Source organism: Strigops habroptila, chromosome 1 (genome assembly GCF_004027225.2).
Source record: "Strigops habroptila isolate Jane chromosome 1, bStrHab1.2.pri, whole genome shotgun sequence".
In the NCBI taxonomy this organism is placed as follows: domain Eukaryota; kingdom Metazoa; phylum Chordata; class Aves; order Psittaciformes; family Psittacidae; genus Strigops; species Strigops habroptila.
In genome coordinates this window covers 75,292,296-75,311,691 of record NC_044277.2, presented here as the reverse complement: position 1 = coordinate 75,311,691, position 19,396 = coordinate 75,292,296, and the positions used below count along the sequence as shown (strand labels likewise).

Here is a 19,396-nt window from a genome sequence, read left to right as displayed (position 1 = left end):
ACAGATGATACCCCACCATCTCTCTGCCTGGCTGAATACAGTGACTGAAGGGATGGGGGGTGATGGCAACAAGTTCCTTCCCAGAGCAGCAGATGCATCTCTTCTGTGACTGCCCCACCTGCCCAGGTGCCCTTGCATGATAGGTATGTGCCTTTGCAAGTGGAACTGAACAGTAATGAGGACCATAAAGAGAAAAAGATAGGTCACGGTCATAGGAGACTCCCTCCTGAAGGGAACAGAAAGCCCCTTATGCAGATCAGACCCACTTCCTCAGGAAGTGTGCTGCCTCCCTGGGCCTCAAGTTAAAGATGTGAGGAGAAAGCGTCCTAATCTGGTGCAGCCCTCAGATTATTACCCATTACTGATCTTTCAGTTGGGCAGCGATGAAGTTGTAACAAGAAGTCTGAGGGCAATCAAGACAGACTTCATGGCCTTGGGATGACTGGTTAAAGGAGCATAAGCAGTGTTCTCTTCTATCCTCCCAGTTAGAGGGAATAATAAGGGAAGAAGCAGGAAGAGCCATCTGATCAACACCTGGCTGAGCCGGATGTCACCAGCAGAATATGAGGAAAAATGTCTTCACCAAAAGGGTTGTCAAGCACTGGAACAGGCTGCCCAGGGAAGTGGTGGAGTCACCATCCCTGGAGCTATTTAGATGATGTGTAGTTGTGGTGCCTAGGGACATGGTTTAGTGGTGGACTTGACAATGCTGGGTTAACAATTGGACTCAATGATCCTAAAGGTCTTTTCCAACCTAAACGATTCTATGATTAACTTCACTACTAGCACAGAGTTTAGGCATATAGTATTTCACACCCAATGCATATACCAGGTGAGTAGATGGATACTACTTGAGCGTTTAATTTATAATTTTTATACTGTTCTGATATGCAGATTCTGAATTGTCAGTTATAGTTTTTAATTTTGTTACCAATGCAGGAAATTCTGAATCCACTTAATATGCAAGGCAGAAAACCTGGCTTTGAGCAGTTTCACTTAAATGTACTCGCCTCATTCATTAAACTGCACAGAACTGTTCAACCTCATTACTGTTTAACTTGGTGTAGCTGAACAGTAAAATGCTATTTTATATCCAGTACCTTCTAGTGACCACAAAATGTTACTATTACTAAATGCTAAATTCAAGTCATTAAGCTGTCTTTATCAACACCTGTATTACAATACAGACACATTCTTACAAGATAAATTTCCCATACGTGTTCTCAACCACAGATGTGTAACTGTTTTCTCCTGTTCCATGGAAACTCAGAAAAACAGTATCCTCTGTCCTGAATGATTTCTCATTGCAAATCGGTATTACTAAACAAAGAATAAGAAAAACAAAAACAAACAAAAAAACAACCCCCCCAAAAAAACAAACACAAAACCAAACCAAACCAAAAACCCTTAGAAAGGAAGGCCAAAAGCAAATTAATAAAACCAGGCACTCAAAAATTCATCGCTATCCTCCCCAACACATTCTGCATGTACTTGCTAGAGACACTAAGCCTAGCTATCAAGGTCTCCAGGGATTTGTCTGCACCGGACACATTGCCCATGAGGCACCGAATGAAACTCAGAAGAGGCAAAAGCAGCTTTGAATTTCTATCAAGCTGCAATGCCAGAAACCTAAACTTTAAAGGAAATTAATATTCTTCTTAACATTCTTAAGAGGGTCACCTTCCATGACCCTCTTAAGAGGGACATGAGAATAAAAACAACTGAGTTGTCTCATTCTAAATGGAGAGCGGTAAGTCTGGTCTTGACCATCCTGTCCCAACTGCCAAGCAGAGAGCTTTGATTATTTTTATATAGCAAGTGACAGGATAAAAAGAAGACAAAAGCCACAAGAGAGAGGAAGGATAAATGACAGGACTGAGAGTCCAACAGCCCAGGCCTCTGCTCAGCTCCAGAGCAATCAATGGGCTCCAAAGCTACCAAGCTTAGCTGAAAGTCTGCTGCAGCCCTTTACGCTGTCCTCAGCGCGCTGCAGGTCATCAGCTACAGATCTTTAAAACTTACATTTTGACTGGTAAATGCTACTGTTTCCAACCCCTCCAGAAAAAAGTGCTTTACTGCTCAGGGTGAAAATTCTTCTTTAAAAAGCTGCAGCTAGCAGGGAACAGCATGATATGAATTGTCTTTAACACTAAGCATTTTAAACAAATGCCTCGTTACATGCGGTCACCTCAGATCAGTCTCCAGGCCTTTTCCATACAACAACTCCTGTATCATGCAGTTCTCAAACATGGCACAGGAAAGAAACCCACATTTTTTATGTCATTTTGGATGCCACTTCAGTTGGCTCCCAGTTCCACATGCACTACAGACAAAACCCATTCTTAAAGTATGGTGCTTAAATTTCTGATAAATCATATTCTGAAATTTCTGTACATTGGAGACTAAATCTGTTGCACAAATTTCAGGTCTAGATAAGTCATGAAGAAATCAACACAGCCTTGTTTGGTTTTTTTACCAAAGATTTTTGGTAAAAAGAATGTCTTAAACCAGATACCAAAATTGTAAATATTGAGTAAAAAAGTCCTTAAGACCTGTGTTGGTTTTTGGGGGTTTTTTTTTTCCCAATCAGCTATGCTGAATGCTTTTTTAGGTCTTTTTCAATAAATAACTCTCATTTCCTTTGTTCCTGATGCTCCTGTGTCATACACAACCAGGAATGTTAAAAGCAACAATGTATGAGGCATCAGGTGGGAATTTCCTGTCTCACAATACTTTATCCAACACAACCCCCTATTTGTCTTGGTTTAACAAAAACATATGAAGCTACTACTCTCATTAGTAAGACTTCCATTTTTACTCCTTTCTTTTTCTGTAACCCCCCCAGAGTACTGAGATATTCTATTTATGCCAAGATGTGTCATATGGATAGCTGATCAACTCACATGAGTCATCCAACATGAATCACTTCTGTCTAGTGCACATCACTAACACCAGTCTTGTCAATGGTCTCCAAATGGCACCAAAATCCAACAGGCCAAGTAGCGCAGTTTTTTCAGCAACTGCCTTTTTACCTAGTTTCAAAGGGCTTAGGTAAAGCTAAACGGTGGGATGTTTGAAAAGCAGGACAACTTTTCAAGTGGCATTTCCTCATATGAAACCAAGATAATTGCAGCTTGCAAGAGAATGCTCTCCTCATATAAGTATGCGTAGAGATGTCAGAGTATCTGTACTTCAACAGACTTCAGTTTTAACTTAATAAAAAAATTGCATCCAAGATTCCATTCGTACTTCATGGTTATATGAAGGCAAGCCTTCATCAGCACTACAATTCATAAGCAGAAGAATCAGGAGTTCCTACACCACCAGGGAAATTTGCTCTAGGCAGTTGTTACGTCATTCATTACAGTTGCCAGGACCTTTAAAAAACAAAACAAAACATCTTTTTTTGCTTTTCACCTCTGTTTGACTCAGCAGAGTGCACAGGATGAAGTACTGTGAACCACATACTGTACTTGCAAGCATCAGCATCCATGCACAGCAAATCTCTAAGGAGCGCAATTTCAGGGATCATTTTGTATGTTTTAATATTTACAGATAAGAGCTTTATTTTTGGAGTTCTTGACAAATTATTTATCAAAAAAACCCGTTTCAAGTATGAGCCTGTCCTCTAAATCATTTGACACTAATATTATGGCAAAGAGAATTATGTTTAATCCCAATATATTTGGAAGTACTGACTTCAGAAAGTCACAACAAAATGTAGTTCACAAGAACAAGCACCGCAGCCATCATTCCATCAAGTAAAGTAACTTAGCAAGTTACAGAATATGTTACTATATTCATTCATCTAAACCCCATTTTTAAATCCTCTGCTATTCCTCATCAAGTAACCAACTTCAAGGTATATGCTGGAGATAGCTAAAACTAGATGGTAACTCATTTCACCATGAAGATAGTAAATATGCTTTAGAAGATATGCACTGAAATTTGACCTCTGCAACAGAGATATTTCTCCAGTGCTTCAGACAGGCCAGTAACAAAGCCATCTCTATAAAGCAGAAATAAGAGAAGGAATATGACTATGGTATGGCAGGTTGTTCTAGGTTCTTCTAAATAATGCTGTTGGATATGCAGGGGGGACACGACATGACCAGGACGACAACAAGCAGTACGTTCCACATTCAACAAAATACATATCTTCTTTATTACACACCCTTTCACAGCGCTCATGTTATGTTTGAGATATCCAACTGGAATAGGTGCTACCCTAGCCGTCCATGACATTTGTACTGATATTTAAAAGTACTTAAAATACCATTTTACATGTGACTAGCAACAGTCATGCATTCCACAGCATAAGAAAATAACTTTACCTGAAAGGTATGCAACTTTTTCCTTTAGAATTGGCAATACTTCCATAGCCTTCATTTCATCATTTTTGCGAAACCCTGAAAAAAGGAAAAGACAAGATAATTAGTCAAAAATTCAGACAAGCCCAGCTTCTACATTTAATGAACGCACTGTAAAATATTTACCTTTGGAATACAATCTGAATGTTATGATTACAGCAATTAAGATACTCTCACAGTAAAAGTTTGAAAAAAAGAAAACTAAACTTTTAAAATATATTAATGAACAACTCATTGCTTTGACTAGCTTAACACGAATAGCATGGTCTGTTAGACGACCTTAGTAGAAAACAGGATACTGGAATTAGCCTTTTCAATCAGTAAATAAAAACTATCAGCTGGATCCTGTTGTTTTTAGACATTCCAAATTTCGCTTTCACTTTATGTTCCATCAGAGACTAGCAGTATCAAGCTAATAAGAGTAGGTACCTTTAGAACAATTACCAGTCAAAAAACCCCAACCCAAAACCTAACAAAACAAAACACAACCAAAACCCCCTCAAATTTCCAGGCCTCCCAAAAAAAGCACTACATGAAAAGACCCACCAAAAACCCCAACGTTTACATGCAACTTTCCTCACGTCACTTTTGTAAGCAGAATTGGGAGGCTCTCAACTCTGTGTTGAGAGCTCTCAACTGTGTCTTTTCTGTGGCCTGACTGGAGCAGCATTTTGTAACAGAGAGCACATTTTCTCATGTCAACTCTATACACCCATGGCATCTGAAAGTGTCCCCAAGGTGAGTGATTACAGTCAGGTGTTGCAAAGCAGCACACCACCAGCTTGCCCCTCCTCTCTACTTCCATTACATTTCTGTGGCCAGATTCTAAACTTCTGCCTTCTTTAATAAGGGAGATTTAGGGAGCATTTTATATTCCTTACATTCCATATTGACCTGTACAATATGGCCCTTTAGGTGCATCTTGTTCATATTGCAAAAATTGGGTGGTTTTGTACCCACACTTCAACTAATTCTATGATCCTTCCCACTCTCTTCGGATTCATGTGGGGGTTTTTTAATCTCATTTCTGAACACAGTACTTCTGTAAGAAGGGTAAGAGGGAAGTGCTTACTTCTCTATCACTGCTGAAGCCCAGAAGTGCTTGCTGTTAAGTAAGACAGCCCAAATAGCTTGCTACAAAACAGTAGTTGTGTTCCTTAAAAGCAACAGTTTGAGCTATTTAGCAGGTAAAATAAGCTTCTTAAGTATTTGTAGTTTCAGCAAAACCTTGCAAGACTGAGCTCTGTGTATATGTGGTAGTGTTGTCTAAAATATATTGTTCCTCCTCTGTGCCTCTAGAGATGGCAGCAGAAGCTGCCACTGATGTCCAGCAGGGAGGCCATCATTTGTTTTCCTCCTCAAAAATACCCAAACGTTTCATACCCTTTTGTTTCAGGCTCTGAGCTTTAAGAAAAGAGCTGTGCACTTCACAGCTAAAACCTCAAGGTGTCATCAAGTAATATAAGCAAGATTTATACATTTAAATTACATCACAGGTTTTCTATTCCAGACAGTAATACTGAGACTTCTGAGCCACTGCAATATCTAGTTATGGGCACTACCCTTCAAAACAGACCCAGGACACATAAACCAGAGCACTCAAGAGACAAAGATGGCCAGGTGTTTACATGTCATGAGCTATGAGGAAGGACTAAACCACATGACACTGTTTAGTCTAAAGAACTGAGGGGAGACAGCAGAAACCCTCAAAACACAAAGTCCAGTGGTGGCAAAAGTCAGCTGGCTAGAATTACAGTGAGAGGTTTACTTGAAGCAGTAGGAAGTTTTGTAAAGGAGAGAACTGTGAAGCAGCACAGGGGTTTGTCTGTGGAAGACTATGGATTACCTATGACTAGGGATTTTTAAAAAATGCATTTAGATAAATATCTGTCAGCAATGGGTGCCTCCAGTTCACTGTAACTGAAGTGTTTGACCAGGACATTGTCTCAGCACACACAGCCAGCAAACAAAAGAAAACAACAAATCATCTTCCAGGCATTGATCAGTTCCCTGCTTTTCCATGAACACCATAAAGCAAAAACAAACCCAAAATTTGATACATGTTCTCAGAAGGATTGACCAGGAAAACTGGTTCCTTGGATAAGCATGCTGCATAGAGTGTTTCTACACGATGGACAAGATTTTGCAATTACACAGCAACTCCAGACTGATAAAACACTGGAGGTACACAGCTATTTCTCAGACAGGAGCCTAAGACAGCTCCCAAAGGAATGTCTTGTATTATTCCTTCCTTTGGAGTACTGGCTATGGGTTATCAATCTTTTACTTAAACTGCCTACAGTTTTGTTCCTACTAAGTTTTCATTTAGTATGGACTAAAGCTTAAACAAGATTTTAACAAAAACCTTGGGCTTAAAGAACTCATCTCAAAAGGCAGCAAATACCTTTTTCCACCTTGAAATACTTGGGCTTCAGTTGTCCGCATATAGGCACATTTCTAGAGTTAAACTTCTTTTAATGTGCTTTGAGCCACCCTAAGCTTAAAGCCAATTTAGCATGCTCAGCTTTCATATCAACCATGGCAACTCCTTTTCTTTACAGTAAATTTAGAGGTAGAAAACACTTTCTCCTCACCTAAAAAGCATGCAGAAACTAGTGCTGTTCTTTGCCGTCTATCTTAGCACAAAATTACCCAAGACACTGGTGTTACCACAACTTGCTTGCTCAGATTTCTAAGCCTTTAAACTATTTCACCTCAGATGATGTGCAGTAGCTGCACATTCTACTTTGCCTGTGGCATATAAGAAGCGAGAAATATTTAGCTAATATTTCTTTGACTATTAAGGGGCTGCTCAAGGTAAACACCCTAGCAAATACGTTAGGGCTTGGCTCATGTTCTGGGATCTGCATATCCTTAAGGCTGACTGCCTCGGATTATCATATTCCTGCTGCTCTAAACAGCCTATTTTCATTCCAGTTCTGCAGTGTTAAAGCTTAACTGAAAAGACTGTGGGGATTACAATTGATGAAAGAATGCTGGGGAGCAAAGAGGGTGAATACAGCAAGAAACTACCGTATTTTTTCTCTCCAACAGAGCAATAATAACACAAAAAGCAGCAATAAAGCAGGTTTTAAGGGCTTGGGGTGGGTCCTCCCCTCCCTTTTTAAAGCCTTTACACCACAGAACATTTGCTACTATGAGGATTTCATTTTAAAATAAATTAAAAGGCATTTGCCGCACTCAAATGAAATGCCATAAATATCTGCACCAATCTCTCCCTACACAGCTCGCAACCTCCGCGCCAGCCGGCTGCATCACATGTTCCTGAGGGTGATGTCATCCTTTCCCGGCCGGCCGGCTGCAGCTCCTGCGCCGCGGTGCTGCGGCAGTGCCCGCAGCCCGGCACCCACCACAGCGGCAGCGATGGAGCCAGCAGAGGTGCCGGCGGCAGACCTGCTCCCGGTGGGGTGAGCTCAATGGAGGAGCACAACCCAAGCCTGCACAGCGCAGCTTGGCAAGCACAGAGTTCAAATGGGTTTTCATTCCCATGGCACACGCTTCTCTTTTCAAAGCACGACGTGTGTGCCTATATGGCACATATTTGTGCTGTTCCTTTCACTATCCAGCTCACCTAATAAAGCATTTTTATTTGAAAAACGTGGGGGGTAATAATAAATCCTACTTTAGTATCTTTTAAAGACAATTTTAGTCTTAACCAGGAAAACCACCCTTGGTATTTTCAATACCTATTAAAGGAATACTCATTTTACAGTTTCACATTGTTAATAGGTAGTATATGCCCTTCTGTTGTCTCATACATCATACAGACACTTTTCCCTAACTACCAGTCAAGAGGAAAGATCACATTATGCTAATTAATATTCAACTTCAGTAGATTAAGTAACACATGACTAAGTAGTCCATTTCAATTTAAGAGGGCTTCTCCCTGCCCCATGAAGCTTTCAGGATTACACAATCCCCTGAGTTACATACAGCCTTCTACTAGAAGCGTCTGTTATCACAGAGTAGTTACCGAAATGTTCTGTTACATGACTAAAGATCTTTAAAACATGAAAACGAGAAAGAAGCAAAAGAAAGCCACGTGAACTTTTTATACAGATATCTGTACCAGAAAACAAAGAAGTCTTTCCCACAAACACACCACCTCCTCTTTGCCCCCACAACTTCAAAGCCAGAAGACACCATCAGCCAGCCAAATTTAACAAATTACATTATACAAATCCTTTTTCTCATGGTGTACAAAACTAACATTTTGCTGCAATATATTAATTTATCCAGGTTAAAAGACCCACAAAAAGAAGCATTCTTGGGGAGAGGTATTGCCCCTGGGTTTCTGAGGGCCCTTTATCCAAATGGCCAAGACAGCCCCCTCTCGACTGGGCTGCAAGTGTCGTCAAAACCCATGGCGAAAACCTGGCTGCAGAGCTGCACGCCCATCTGCGCTAGAGGCCAGAGAGTAACCCAGTATAAAAGAGCCTCCTTTTGCCTTGAAATCAGAGCATTCCTTTACTTCTAGTGCTCCCTTGGCTACCCAACTTTCTGAAACTTCCCACAGGCACTGAAATATGGTGAACAAGTCACCTTTAGAGCAGTAACAGAAACTGGGTACCATGTATGGTAGTTCAAGCATCCAAGGCAAATGCTGTATTAGTCTAAGGCTGAGGCATCCTTCAGGCACAGGAAATAAGGTAACTCTTAATCATTTTGGACTGCAATGATCAGTAACTACTCAGCCACACTAAGTGAGCAGACAAAATTGCCTTAAATGCATCTTTTAAGTTAATAACTTGATTACACAACTGCAATACAAAACAACACTGGAAACAGCTTTCCCAAGGAAGCACTGCTACCCCAGGAACACAGAACTCTTTGTTACTTTGAAGGTATTTTCAGTGATGTGTATTGTTCAGTTATGGCAACAAACACTAACCACCGAAGCAGAAATTAAGACAGCAAAAAGACTCGGAAATTGAGGCTAAGATGAGCATCTCTTTGCTGGGAGGTTGACAAAGCACTCATCCATTGCTGTCACACATAACTGACTTTGAGCTTCTGAAACAAGGCTAGAACAAACATGCACAAAAAAAGGAATGCTCTCATCCTGAAAAACTTGCACCTTTAAGAGCACAACTGCTTTTCACCTTGCAACATGAAAACAAGACCTTTTCACAGGCGCAAACAAAAAGAGCCAGACTGAACCCAGAATACATCAGTGCTTTAGGCTCTCTTTGGACTTGAGAAGAATGACTGCCTGAGTCGTGTCATTGACAGTAAGCAAGTGCCTTATCTGCCAGGCTGCTTCCTCCAGCACCAGCCTTCTAATCCCCACCTCTTCTTTGACAGCTATCCCATCCCAAACTGCAGAAACCTCTTTCAGTGAGTTATTTTCCAACAGAGTACTCTCATCACTTCAAAGGACCTGCTCTGATATGCTTCTGCTCAAAAATTCATACACTATGCTATATTCTACAGGAAGGGGAAAAAAAAAACCCCACATAGAAACTGTGATAGCCACACTCAGAACTGCTACATTAAAGCCACAGTTCAGGTAATTAGGGAGTTGGGTAATCATCAGATTGATTTAAGTTAGTCATAAGTAGAAAGAACTATTTGCTAGAAGAGGAGAGATAAAACAACTTCTGTGGGTGGGGATGAGACCATTTTCTAGCCAAGCAGCACCTTCCTGCATCTAGGTAAGGCAGCAGGAACTGTAAACAGCTCTGCACAACTCCTTGCATCCACTGGTCCCTTTGTGTTGATTAAGCTTCCCCTTGGAACAGACAATCTCAAAACCTCAGCTAGTCAGCATTTAAGCAAAAAGAATCCAAGATGTTGCAGTCTTTAGCATTTCTTCTGTTTCACAGCATGAATGATACCAACTACATGACTCTGAAATCTGAACTATTCCTCCCTTCAATAGCAAAGCCATCCTAGTTACATTTCAAGAGAAACTACTTTCTAGTTAATTAAGTAAAAAGGCAAAAAAACCCAAAACAAAAGAGAAGGAATAAAGAAGCTCAAGTATAATAAAATCTGTGCATTATTAGACTGATAAAGGCTTCATTATTTGCCTTTTTTCCTTCCCATATCACAAGATGATGACATTGACTTTAAATCCTGGAAATCCATTGGTTTGTTCAACTTTCTTATCAGTTAACAACTGTGTATGAAAAACCTCTGCTGCAATTTAATTTATACACCACCTCCCATGTTTTTCAAGTGTCCAGAAGGATAAAGAGAGCACAGAGCAGGTACCTATTCTCGTATTTTGCCATGGAAAGTTTTTCAAATAGGACAGTGAGCAAATTTCTAAATATGCTATATACACCATGAAAAACAATTTTAAGCAAGATAGGAGGAGATTCGCAAGCAGCCTTTTACATCCCTACTCTGTAGTTAGACAGAAACCAGTACAGATTAAGTCAGTAAAACCATTTTACTCTTTCCTTCGATCAATTTGTAAGAAATGATTGTGAACTCCAGAAGTTCTTGGGTTTACAAATGAAATCGGGCTACTGAAGTAAAGGTAAGAAAGAAAACTGAAGTTTCACAAAGCAGAAAATTTAAAAAACCTGCACTAATAGAGAATACAGCCCAAAAGGTTGGCAAAGGGAAGCAAAAGCTAACTAAAGTTAGTGCATGTATGGGATTACTGGTAGCTTTTCTTGATTTTAACTCAAGTATTTTAAGTGCCAATCTCAATTTTATGGTAGGCTTAACTATGAATTCATACTTTTGTACGCAAGTAAAGGATTCATAGAGCAATCAGAGCTGTCAATTCACCAACTGCACTGTTATCGCTTCCTGTTATAGACATTGCCTATATTCAGTGCTGCTCGGCAATCTCACACCATCTTCCACATTGCAACAAAGCAAGAGATTTCAGGAAAATTACAGCAAGGACTGCAGTTTTTTTTTCTTCTCTGTAGCTTCATGAGCTTGCAGATGACCAGTTTCAAATGGTACAAAGGCATTTTATCTCGCAAACACTAAATTTTAGGTATGCCTGTCATGGCATCTTTAAGACCATATATCTTTCTTTTTAGGAGCAAATGAGGAACTATCAGCAGGTTTTTTTAAATGACATACAGATCTGCTGGGCAACATTAGTAACCTTGGCATTCATCATTTATTCATTCACTTTTTCTTGGTCCAGATTCTAAACCCTCCAGGTGATTCCAACAAGGACACAGCTTAGAGGCATGTAACCAGAGGGGCATGATTTCAGTGTTTTTCCAGCAGCCATAGTAATGATCTTAAGCAATTTATTGTAGCTAACAGCTATTAATTTGATGTTAAGAACCCAGTCCTGAATTTAAGGCAATGCCAAGGAGTATGACACAAGTACACTTTTGACACCCTTCAGCTCTGGCCAGGCTCGAAATCAGAAAACATTAACACCTTCAAACCCTCACTTTAATCACAACAGCTCACAGAATGACCCCCCCCCTTCCCATTCTGTTTTGCACCATATGCGCTCTCCATACACGCTGTGGGGAATTGCACCACATCAGTACCGAGCTGGTATGCAGCGCTACCACATGGCAACCAGGGCGTCACAGAAGCGTACAGCTGAGAAATTCCCTTGAAGTAAGAAAATGAGATTCATTAGAAGGTTACTAGCTCTTTAAGCCACTTGCATTTTTTTTTTTTTGGCATTTTTGCTAAGTGTAGGATGTTCTCTCTTACTTATTTTTAACAGCTCTGTGGTATATCCTGACACCAGGACGCACCTCTCCTGACTGTATGTTATGGGGGGGAGCACAGTGACATACAAAGGGATGAGGGACAAGAAAAGGCTACTAGCGTAGTTTTCAGTAAATACTCAAGCAAGATCAAGTTCACCGATGCAGTGACCATCCTTTTAGTGACAGCTTACATACTCATCTATTCCTCAGTTTACAAAGAGCAATTACTGGAAAACAAGCTACCTCAGGTGTGTACTGCAAAACTTGTTGAAGAGCTGCCTTAAGAATGAAAGCTGAGGAAAACTCCAAATCCTAAATCACTGTTAAAAATCTGCAGTCTCCTTTTAATCAAGTAACAGGAACCTTAGAGTTATCTATATTTTGTAGTGAAGTCCTTTCCAATCTGAATTCCCCTTTGATCCTATGAAATGTGCAAGCCAGAAGTACAAACATCCCTTTTTCAACTGAAACTTACGATAAGATGATCAAAATCTGACCAGTTTCCCTTCTTTGAAGTGAGGGGAACTGTGCTCTTAAATTTATCTATCCATTTGGGATGTTCAATCTGTTCCTGCTGCCCTACCAATGTTGTTGTGAGTCCATTTGTTTTGGTGGGAACTGCTCATCCATCTGTAAGTGTTGCAATACTCTAATTCACTGCCCTGCTGAGGTGGCAAACCTTTTTGTAGTGGTATTCAAATACAGCAGCAGCACACTGCTCTCACTGCAGTCAGATACTTTCCCTGTTGATGTTTGCTATACAGACACTCATGGCTGAAGGGGTCTACATTGTCAGGGCTATCAGAAGGGTACCCAGCCTCCTATAAAAGATTGGTTTAACATGCAGTTATTTTAGCAACAAGTCTATAAGCACTTTTACTTCTTTTTCTGTTCAAAAAACACAGATCAAGTGAGAGGCAGTATCTTCTAAATTCTGCGCAGCAACAGCTGGAACATAACATTTTAGATCATGTCCTTTGGCTCTTGTTCCAAACCACCATCTGGAGAAATCTCTTTCCACACTGAAATTGATGAAGACTGCAGCAAGGGCAGTAAAAATAAGCAAGTTAAAACAGATTGAAAATTGGCCTGCATTGTTTTATCCTGAGTAACAATGGGAAGAGCTATTTCCATCAGTCCTGAAATCAATCAAATATACCAAAAAACAGACTGCATATTCTTCAAAAGAAATTCCTTTTTATACCACAAAATATTGCTTTTGGGCTTACTACCATTCATAGTCTACAAAATTAGGCATTTACTGCTTTATTTTTTTTTCCTTTTCTCCACCTTTTTTTTTTTCAATACGCACCCATTTTCTCAACACTTTTGTCACCTTAGGAGATTTATACGCAAAAATTAGACTAGGTTACATTCATACTTGGAGACATTAGTACTTAAACATCCGGTTTTTGTCGGATACTCCTTCCCTCCCACTTTCCTTTTTTTTCCACTTCATTTTATATTCCTTCTGTGGCAGAACTAGCAGTTTGCAACAAGATGTATGTCAAATAACTGGATTTGTGCACGGCGCTCATTCCTTCAAATTCCCATTTTATTAGTTTGCAGCTGTAAGGAGCCTGAGCTCCAAGAGCACCGAGACACAGGAAATGCAGGATGAGTCCAAGCTTCTCTGCTACATTACAGTGCACATACAACAGATCAACGTGAGGAGGAAGAGGAAGATACTTTTGTTCATCTTACATTGTAAAAACAGTCAAGTGCACATGGAGTCAAACAACAGAGAAAAAGAATCAACCAGAGCTTGTTTTACACAGCCCTTAGCTTCAGACGTGTGCCTGTTAGAAACATTTAGAGGGGGACAAATAAAGTTTTACATCAGAGCTTCTCCCTGCTCTCTTTTATCTTCTTACCTAGCCAATTTTATTTAACACACTGATTAACATATGCTACTGGTTAGAATGAACCAATTCTTTAAAAAAAGGAATAGTGATCAGGAGTCCACAGGGAATTAAAGCTTGGGTATTTCACTTTTAATATGCGAGTGGTTGCTAACAGCAACCTGTCTCCTTCCCTGCCTGCTTTTAAAAGGGAGAGCAAGATGAGCATGAAATGCCAAAAGAGATGTCCAATACCCATCTCGTTTGCTCAAGGATTCCGTTAGAAATTATAGCATGAATTACTCTGGACAGGTGTGTGCATATTCTTAACCTACAGGCTGTTTTCATTAAAAATCCAGGTTTAAGACAATGGAAAGCAAGGAAAGCAAACGAGTGATTGCTCTGCTGAGGCAAAACGGAGCGATGGTTGGGCTGGGTGGTAGGGAAGCAGTGCAGCACAGCTTGAGCGGCACGCAAGCGGGTGACAGCGTGGCTCCACAGCACACATTACATCATCAGCTTTGTGCAGGGCTGAGCCATCGCTCTGCTCGGGAGGAGCGCTGCCACACGCTGCATCCCTAGATCCATCCCCAGACTTTACGGAGGCAGAAATATGAGCGATCTGAAATCATACAAACCTTCTTCTCCCACCCTGCCCAAAATCCTCCCCATCTGATCCCTCTGGCAAATTTCATTAGAAACAAAAAGACCCTCTCCACGATTGGCTCTGCAGACGAATTTCACTCAAGAACCAAGAGAAAGGATTTTGCAGACTGTCACAACTAAGAAAGGGAGGTTTCGTTCTTCACTTACCAGATTTGTTCTAGCTGATTATTTCCTTCAGATGACAAAGGCAAGTAGCCTGAATCTCATTAGAGCCACATTTAACACAGCTACCAAAGTACACAAATTTAACCTAAATCAGGGCTGGGTGTTCTCCATGAACTCCACTTACTCAGCTCCTTCTATGTTACTATAACAAGATTAACATCTTGCCTTCACTTTCATCTATTTCTGTAAATTGATACACACTACTATAAATGCAGCATTCATGACTCTGGTCAGAAGCACACTCCCAAACTCAGCACTCGAAACCAGCGAAGAATCTATCTCTCACCAGCTCACCTATCCTCAAGTCATGAGTAAATTAGCTTCAAACTCATCTTTATTAAGGATACGTAGCATACGCAATAGTGAGACACACAACACAAAGCAAGCAGGTCTTAATGCTATTTAGGACAGAAGCATATAAACTTCATGTTCCAAAAACATTCAGATACCCACCCGTTTGTTTCTATAGCTTTAATATTCACATGCAGATTCAAATAATGGACACCTATTAAAATAGTATCAAATTTCTTTGGTAACAAGTTACCTGGAAGCAGGGGCACTGCATTATAATCAGAAGTGTGCTAATCAATCTTAAAAAAAAAAAAAAAAAAAAAAAAAAAAATCACATAGGAAAACCTTGCTCATTTTACGGACCAAACTAGACAAAAGCTGCTTTAACGTGACTACATCTCACCACTTCCTACTACCTGCCAGCACAATAAATCCAGTCAAATACTTGTGAGCTCCCGCTATTTCTTGCTTAAATTTTTAACATCGAATTTATGGACCCCGATATGGTTGCCCTCATTAAAATAAGGAAGTGCAGACGGTTGCTTTCTTGTAGGCACAGGCAGTGGGTATTCACCCATCAGCTTTATCCTTCAGTCTTCCGTAGCATGGACAATACAAAGATGTTACATGCCCAAACTATCCAGCCATCCACCTCTGTAACACTACCTGCAAAATACCATCACTAGCAAATGCTTCCCATTTATTTCTATAGAGGGCATTCATCATATGGGCATGTTCTAGCACCTCTGATCCATGCCTTTGAAGAACACGCTCAGACTTAGCAAGTGTTATGGAGTATGGTGTAGATACCATCTGCAAATCAGGGTAACGACAATGACTCAAGTACTCTAAGTTATAGTATTTTCATTAAGTTCACAAAACCAATCTAATTTAAGCTCAATTAAGTTGGGTTTTTTGGTCTTCTACAACACTCGCTCACTACACAAAATTCTAAATGCATATGATTTCCTGGAAGAGCTCTTTGAGACAACAATAGGAGTTAACGTCTTAATTGCATTAAAAAGCAGCAATGTACTTAGGCATGTATATGAATACCTTACTTCAGAAGTCTACAATGTATTTTAAAAGCACTAGGTAAGACTTTAACAATGCCTTTGCCTTCATGTCTTTGGTTCCTGACATGATTAACGATACACAAAGTTGTCTCTGAAGATTTTAAACTCTAAAACGAATTAGCAGCCCATAGGTGTACTTCTAAATGACCTAGAAAGCTTAATTAGAAATATTACCTTCTGTAGAACAGTAACAAATGTCAAACTACATTTCTCTCTAGCTGTTTTCACTTATTTTATTATTCTCCTCCACTCCTTTACACCATCTCATCAGGTTTAAGGACAGCAACAGTTTATACATTATTTAGTTTGGCAAATATTTTTATTTAAATAAGAAGCATTCCCTTCACAAGTGCTTTTGGTATAGAGCCATGTTTGTTGTAGACAAATCATGCAGCAGCTTCATATTTGCTTTTGAGCTCCAATACCCTCACATCCCATTCAAACTGCCAAACTCTCATATCTACTATTATTTATAAGAAAAACAAAAGCCCCTGAGAAATTAAGTCATGTCAGAAGTTTACTGAGTCTTTTTAGCCTGGCAGCTATAGAAAGTTTGAACATGAAGTAGTATCATGTCCTTTTCCAGCACAAGTCATTCGGGTATTTGAAAGTATATAGACAGATAATAGATGTATTCTGGACTGAGCACATAGGAAACTATGTCAAGTCCAACACTGTGTTACGGAGCATCCAGTCAGAAGACTTCAAGACTTGGACTGCAACTTCTCCATAAAAGACTTCCCCAAAAGTTTTGACAACTGATACATCACAACAGCCTACCTTCATGCTTCCCTAACTAAGCACAAGTATACATGACCAGCATCACCGAGCACATTTGACACACAAGAACATTCTTACTAAGTCCTTTATGCACACGGGTTTTATGTTACACTTTATCTCCACTACCACAGGAGGACTAATCCTCTTGAGAAGTTACTTAACAGAATTTTAAGTACATATACATCAACTTGAGATGTCTGGAGACACTTTCCTCCAGTAGATACTCTAACTCAGTATACTTCTGTTCTCACAAGAGTCAGAAGCAAGACTTAGTCTATTACCATATATACCTTAATCATATACAAATTTATCCCAGTTAGCTCAAATCAGTACATTTCCAATGCCAGCTTAGTTCTGAACTCAGTAACTAAGCACCAAACACGAACTCCACAGCTTGTAACACTTCAAAGTAGGAGCTGCAAGCAAGCTGGCAGGACATATTTCTGTCAGGATGCTAATATTATTAACTGCAACTAAACTGCCATGATTTCAAAGCAGAGTAAAAATTGTGCTACGATCTCAACATCTGGGGAAAACAAACATGAAGTACTTGAGACTCATAAAAAGTAAAATTTTGAACTAACAGGACTGTCAGTTATGCTTTAAGAAATGATACACATGATGATGCTAAGGATCCAAGTTACAGCGCCATAACACAGCATCTCTATGTGCATTCTTGATAGCTTTGTTGTGAACTAATTGCTTTACAAAGAAAACTAATTTAAGAATCAAAATCAACAACATATGGATGTATGAGAAAAATACCTTGAACGAGTCCAAAAGGCTTCTCAAACATGGCCAGTATCAGAAGCTTAAGGTGCCTACAAACCAGTCTGCCACTGGCAGATGTGAGAATCCCATCGTTACACAACGCCTGCTTTTGACTGCTTTGGGTAATTGATTGCCATTAAAATCACTTTTCAAATGACTATTCTTACATCCAGATTTTTTTGAACTGTCATTCTTCAAGCTCTTGGTTCAATGACTTTCTATGGATATAAGCTCCCTGACCTTATTGGATATTCTTGGCTTTTTTTTTTAATCTTCCAATTTAGAGCATACTACTCCACATTAAAGATACTGGTGTTTACAAATTTGACTTCTCAGAAAGTACTCCAATTAAATGTGACAGTCGAGTTTACAGTGATTTCCTTCCTTTTTTTTTTTTTTTTGTTGAACTAAGGTTTGAAATAGCTGATGGTTACCTTCACTATTTGCTTTGCAGTTTGCTTCTATTTTACCAGCACAGCCAAGTGTTGTTACTTGTTAGTCTATCAGCACCTATCAACTGATTACAACTGAATTCAAAGCTTAAGTATATCAGGCATTGTAACTCCTTCTATCAAACATATTAATGCAGTATGATACAGCTAGGGTAGGCAGGAAGTAACTACTGGAAGCCAGAGGACTAACCATAAAGATCTACAGCAAAGTTACTTGTAGTTACTTATAGTTTTCCAAAAAGAAGACACTTCATATTAACATTAAGCCTTCAAAGTGCTAACTCAGAAGATGTTTATAATTTTCTGGTACAGACATGTACAAACAGTTATTGGTAGCTCATGAAATGATTGCAGGGGATATGCATGTGTGCACACACATCACTATACACAGCAAAAAGCCAAGGAGTAAGTTCTGTCAAGTTCCACACACCTGCACTATCAAGTGCGTAATTCAGTGAATATTCCTTTTTAGTGGCAGTGCCATCTTAAGCCAGAGTTTTATGATAATTACCAAAAGCAGGCTGGGGATTCTTAATTTAACCAACCACCACCATGTCAGTAGTCTGAACAGAGACTCACATGCATTAAATCCTGTTTATCAAGTATAGCTGTCCATTGACAAACTGGTGAAAAATAAAAAAGCTGAACAAATAAGACACTGAAATGGACATGTCATCTGGGAGAAAAACATTTTAGGGAAGTATCACTTTTCAGGAGAAGAGAGAAAAATATACAGGAAAGATTCAATAAAAATAGAATTCTCCACAACCTCAAAAAAGAAAGGCTGTTAAAACTATTGTGCTCTACCAGGATGAGACTCTCTTCACAAACACACAAGGCAGGCAAGTACACAGACTTCCAAATACAAATTTCAAGCAGGACAGACAGTTGAACTAAACACAAGGCAAAAGAAAAAACCCATTTGTTCAAACTAAGTGCATACAGAATTATATATGTAAGTCAAATACCTGTAAGTCATTTTGCACAATTCAGTTATTGTTAAAAAAATGTAAGTTGAAATACTCATCTTTGCCTTCCTTAAGTGGAGACTGACTGACAGTTATGGGTCAACATCAAGGCACTCCATCCACATGGGTATACACACCTCCAGCATGAAGACACAGGGACATCAACAAGCATCCTTCTTACCAACACACTGATCCATCAAGAGCAAAAGGGTACGAACTTTAAAGCATTTAATAAGCTGGTTAGAGAACTATTTCGCAAAAAACAATGTAAGATACTTTTATAATGACAGCCATAAAAATCTCAGATACAAAATGAATTTGGAAGAAACACACTGAATTTAGAAAA

The 19,396-nt window shown here is 39.5% G+C and overlaps 1 protein-coding gene across 1 annotated transcript in view; it reads right to left on the bottom strand.

The window, feature by feature from the left end:
- Positions 1–19,396, bottom strand: part of TRIO (trio Rho guanine nucleotide exchange factor) — a 249,428-nt gene that overhangs the window by 172,174 nt on the left and 57,858 nt on the right. The window contains exon 2 of the mRNA XM_030473732.1: positions 4,335–4,409. Coding sequence (XP_030329592.1) covers positions 4,335–4,409 — 75 coding nt within the window. The remainder of the gene's footprint in view (positions 1–4,334; positions 4,410–19,396) is intronic.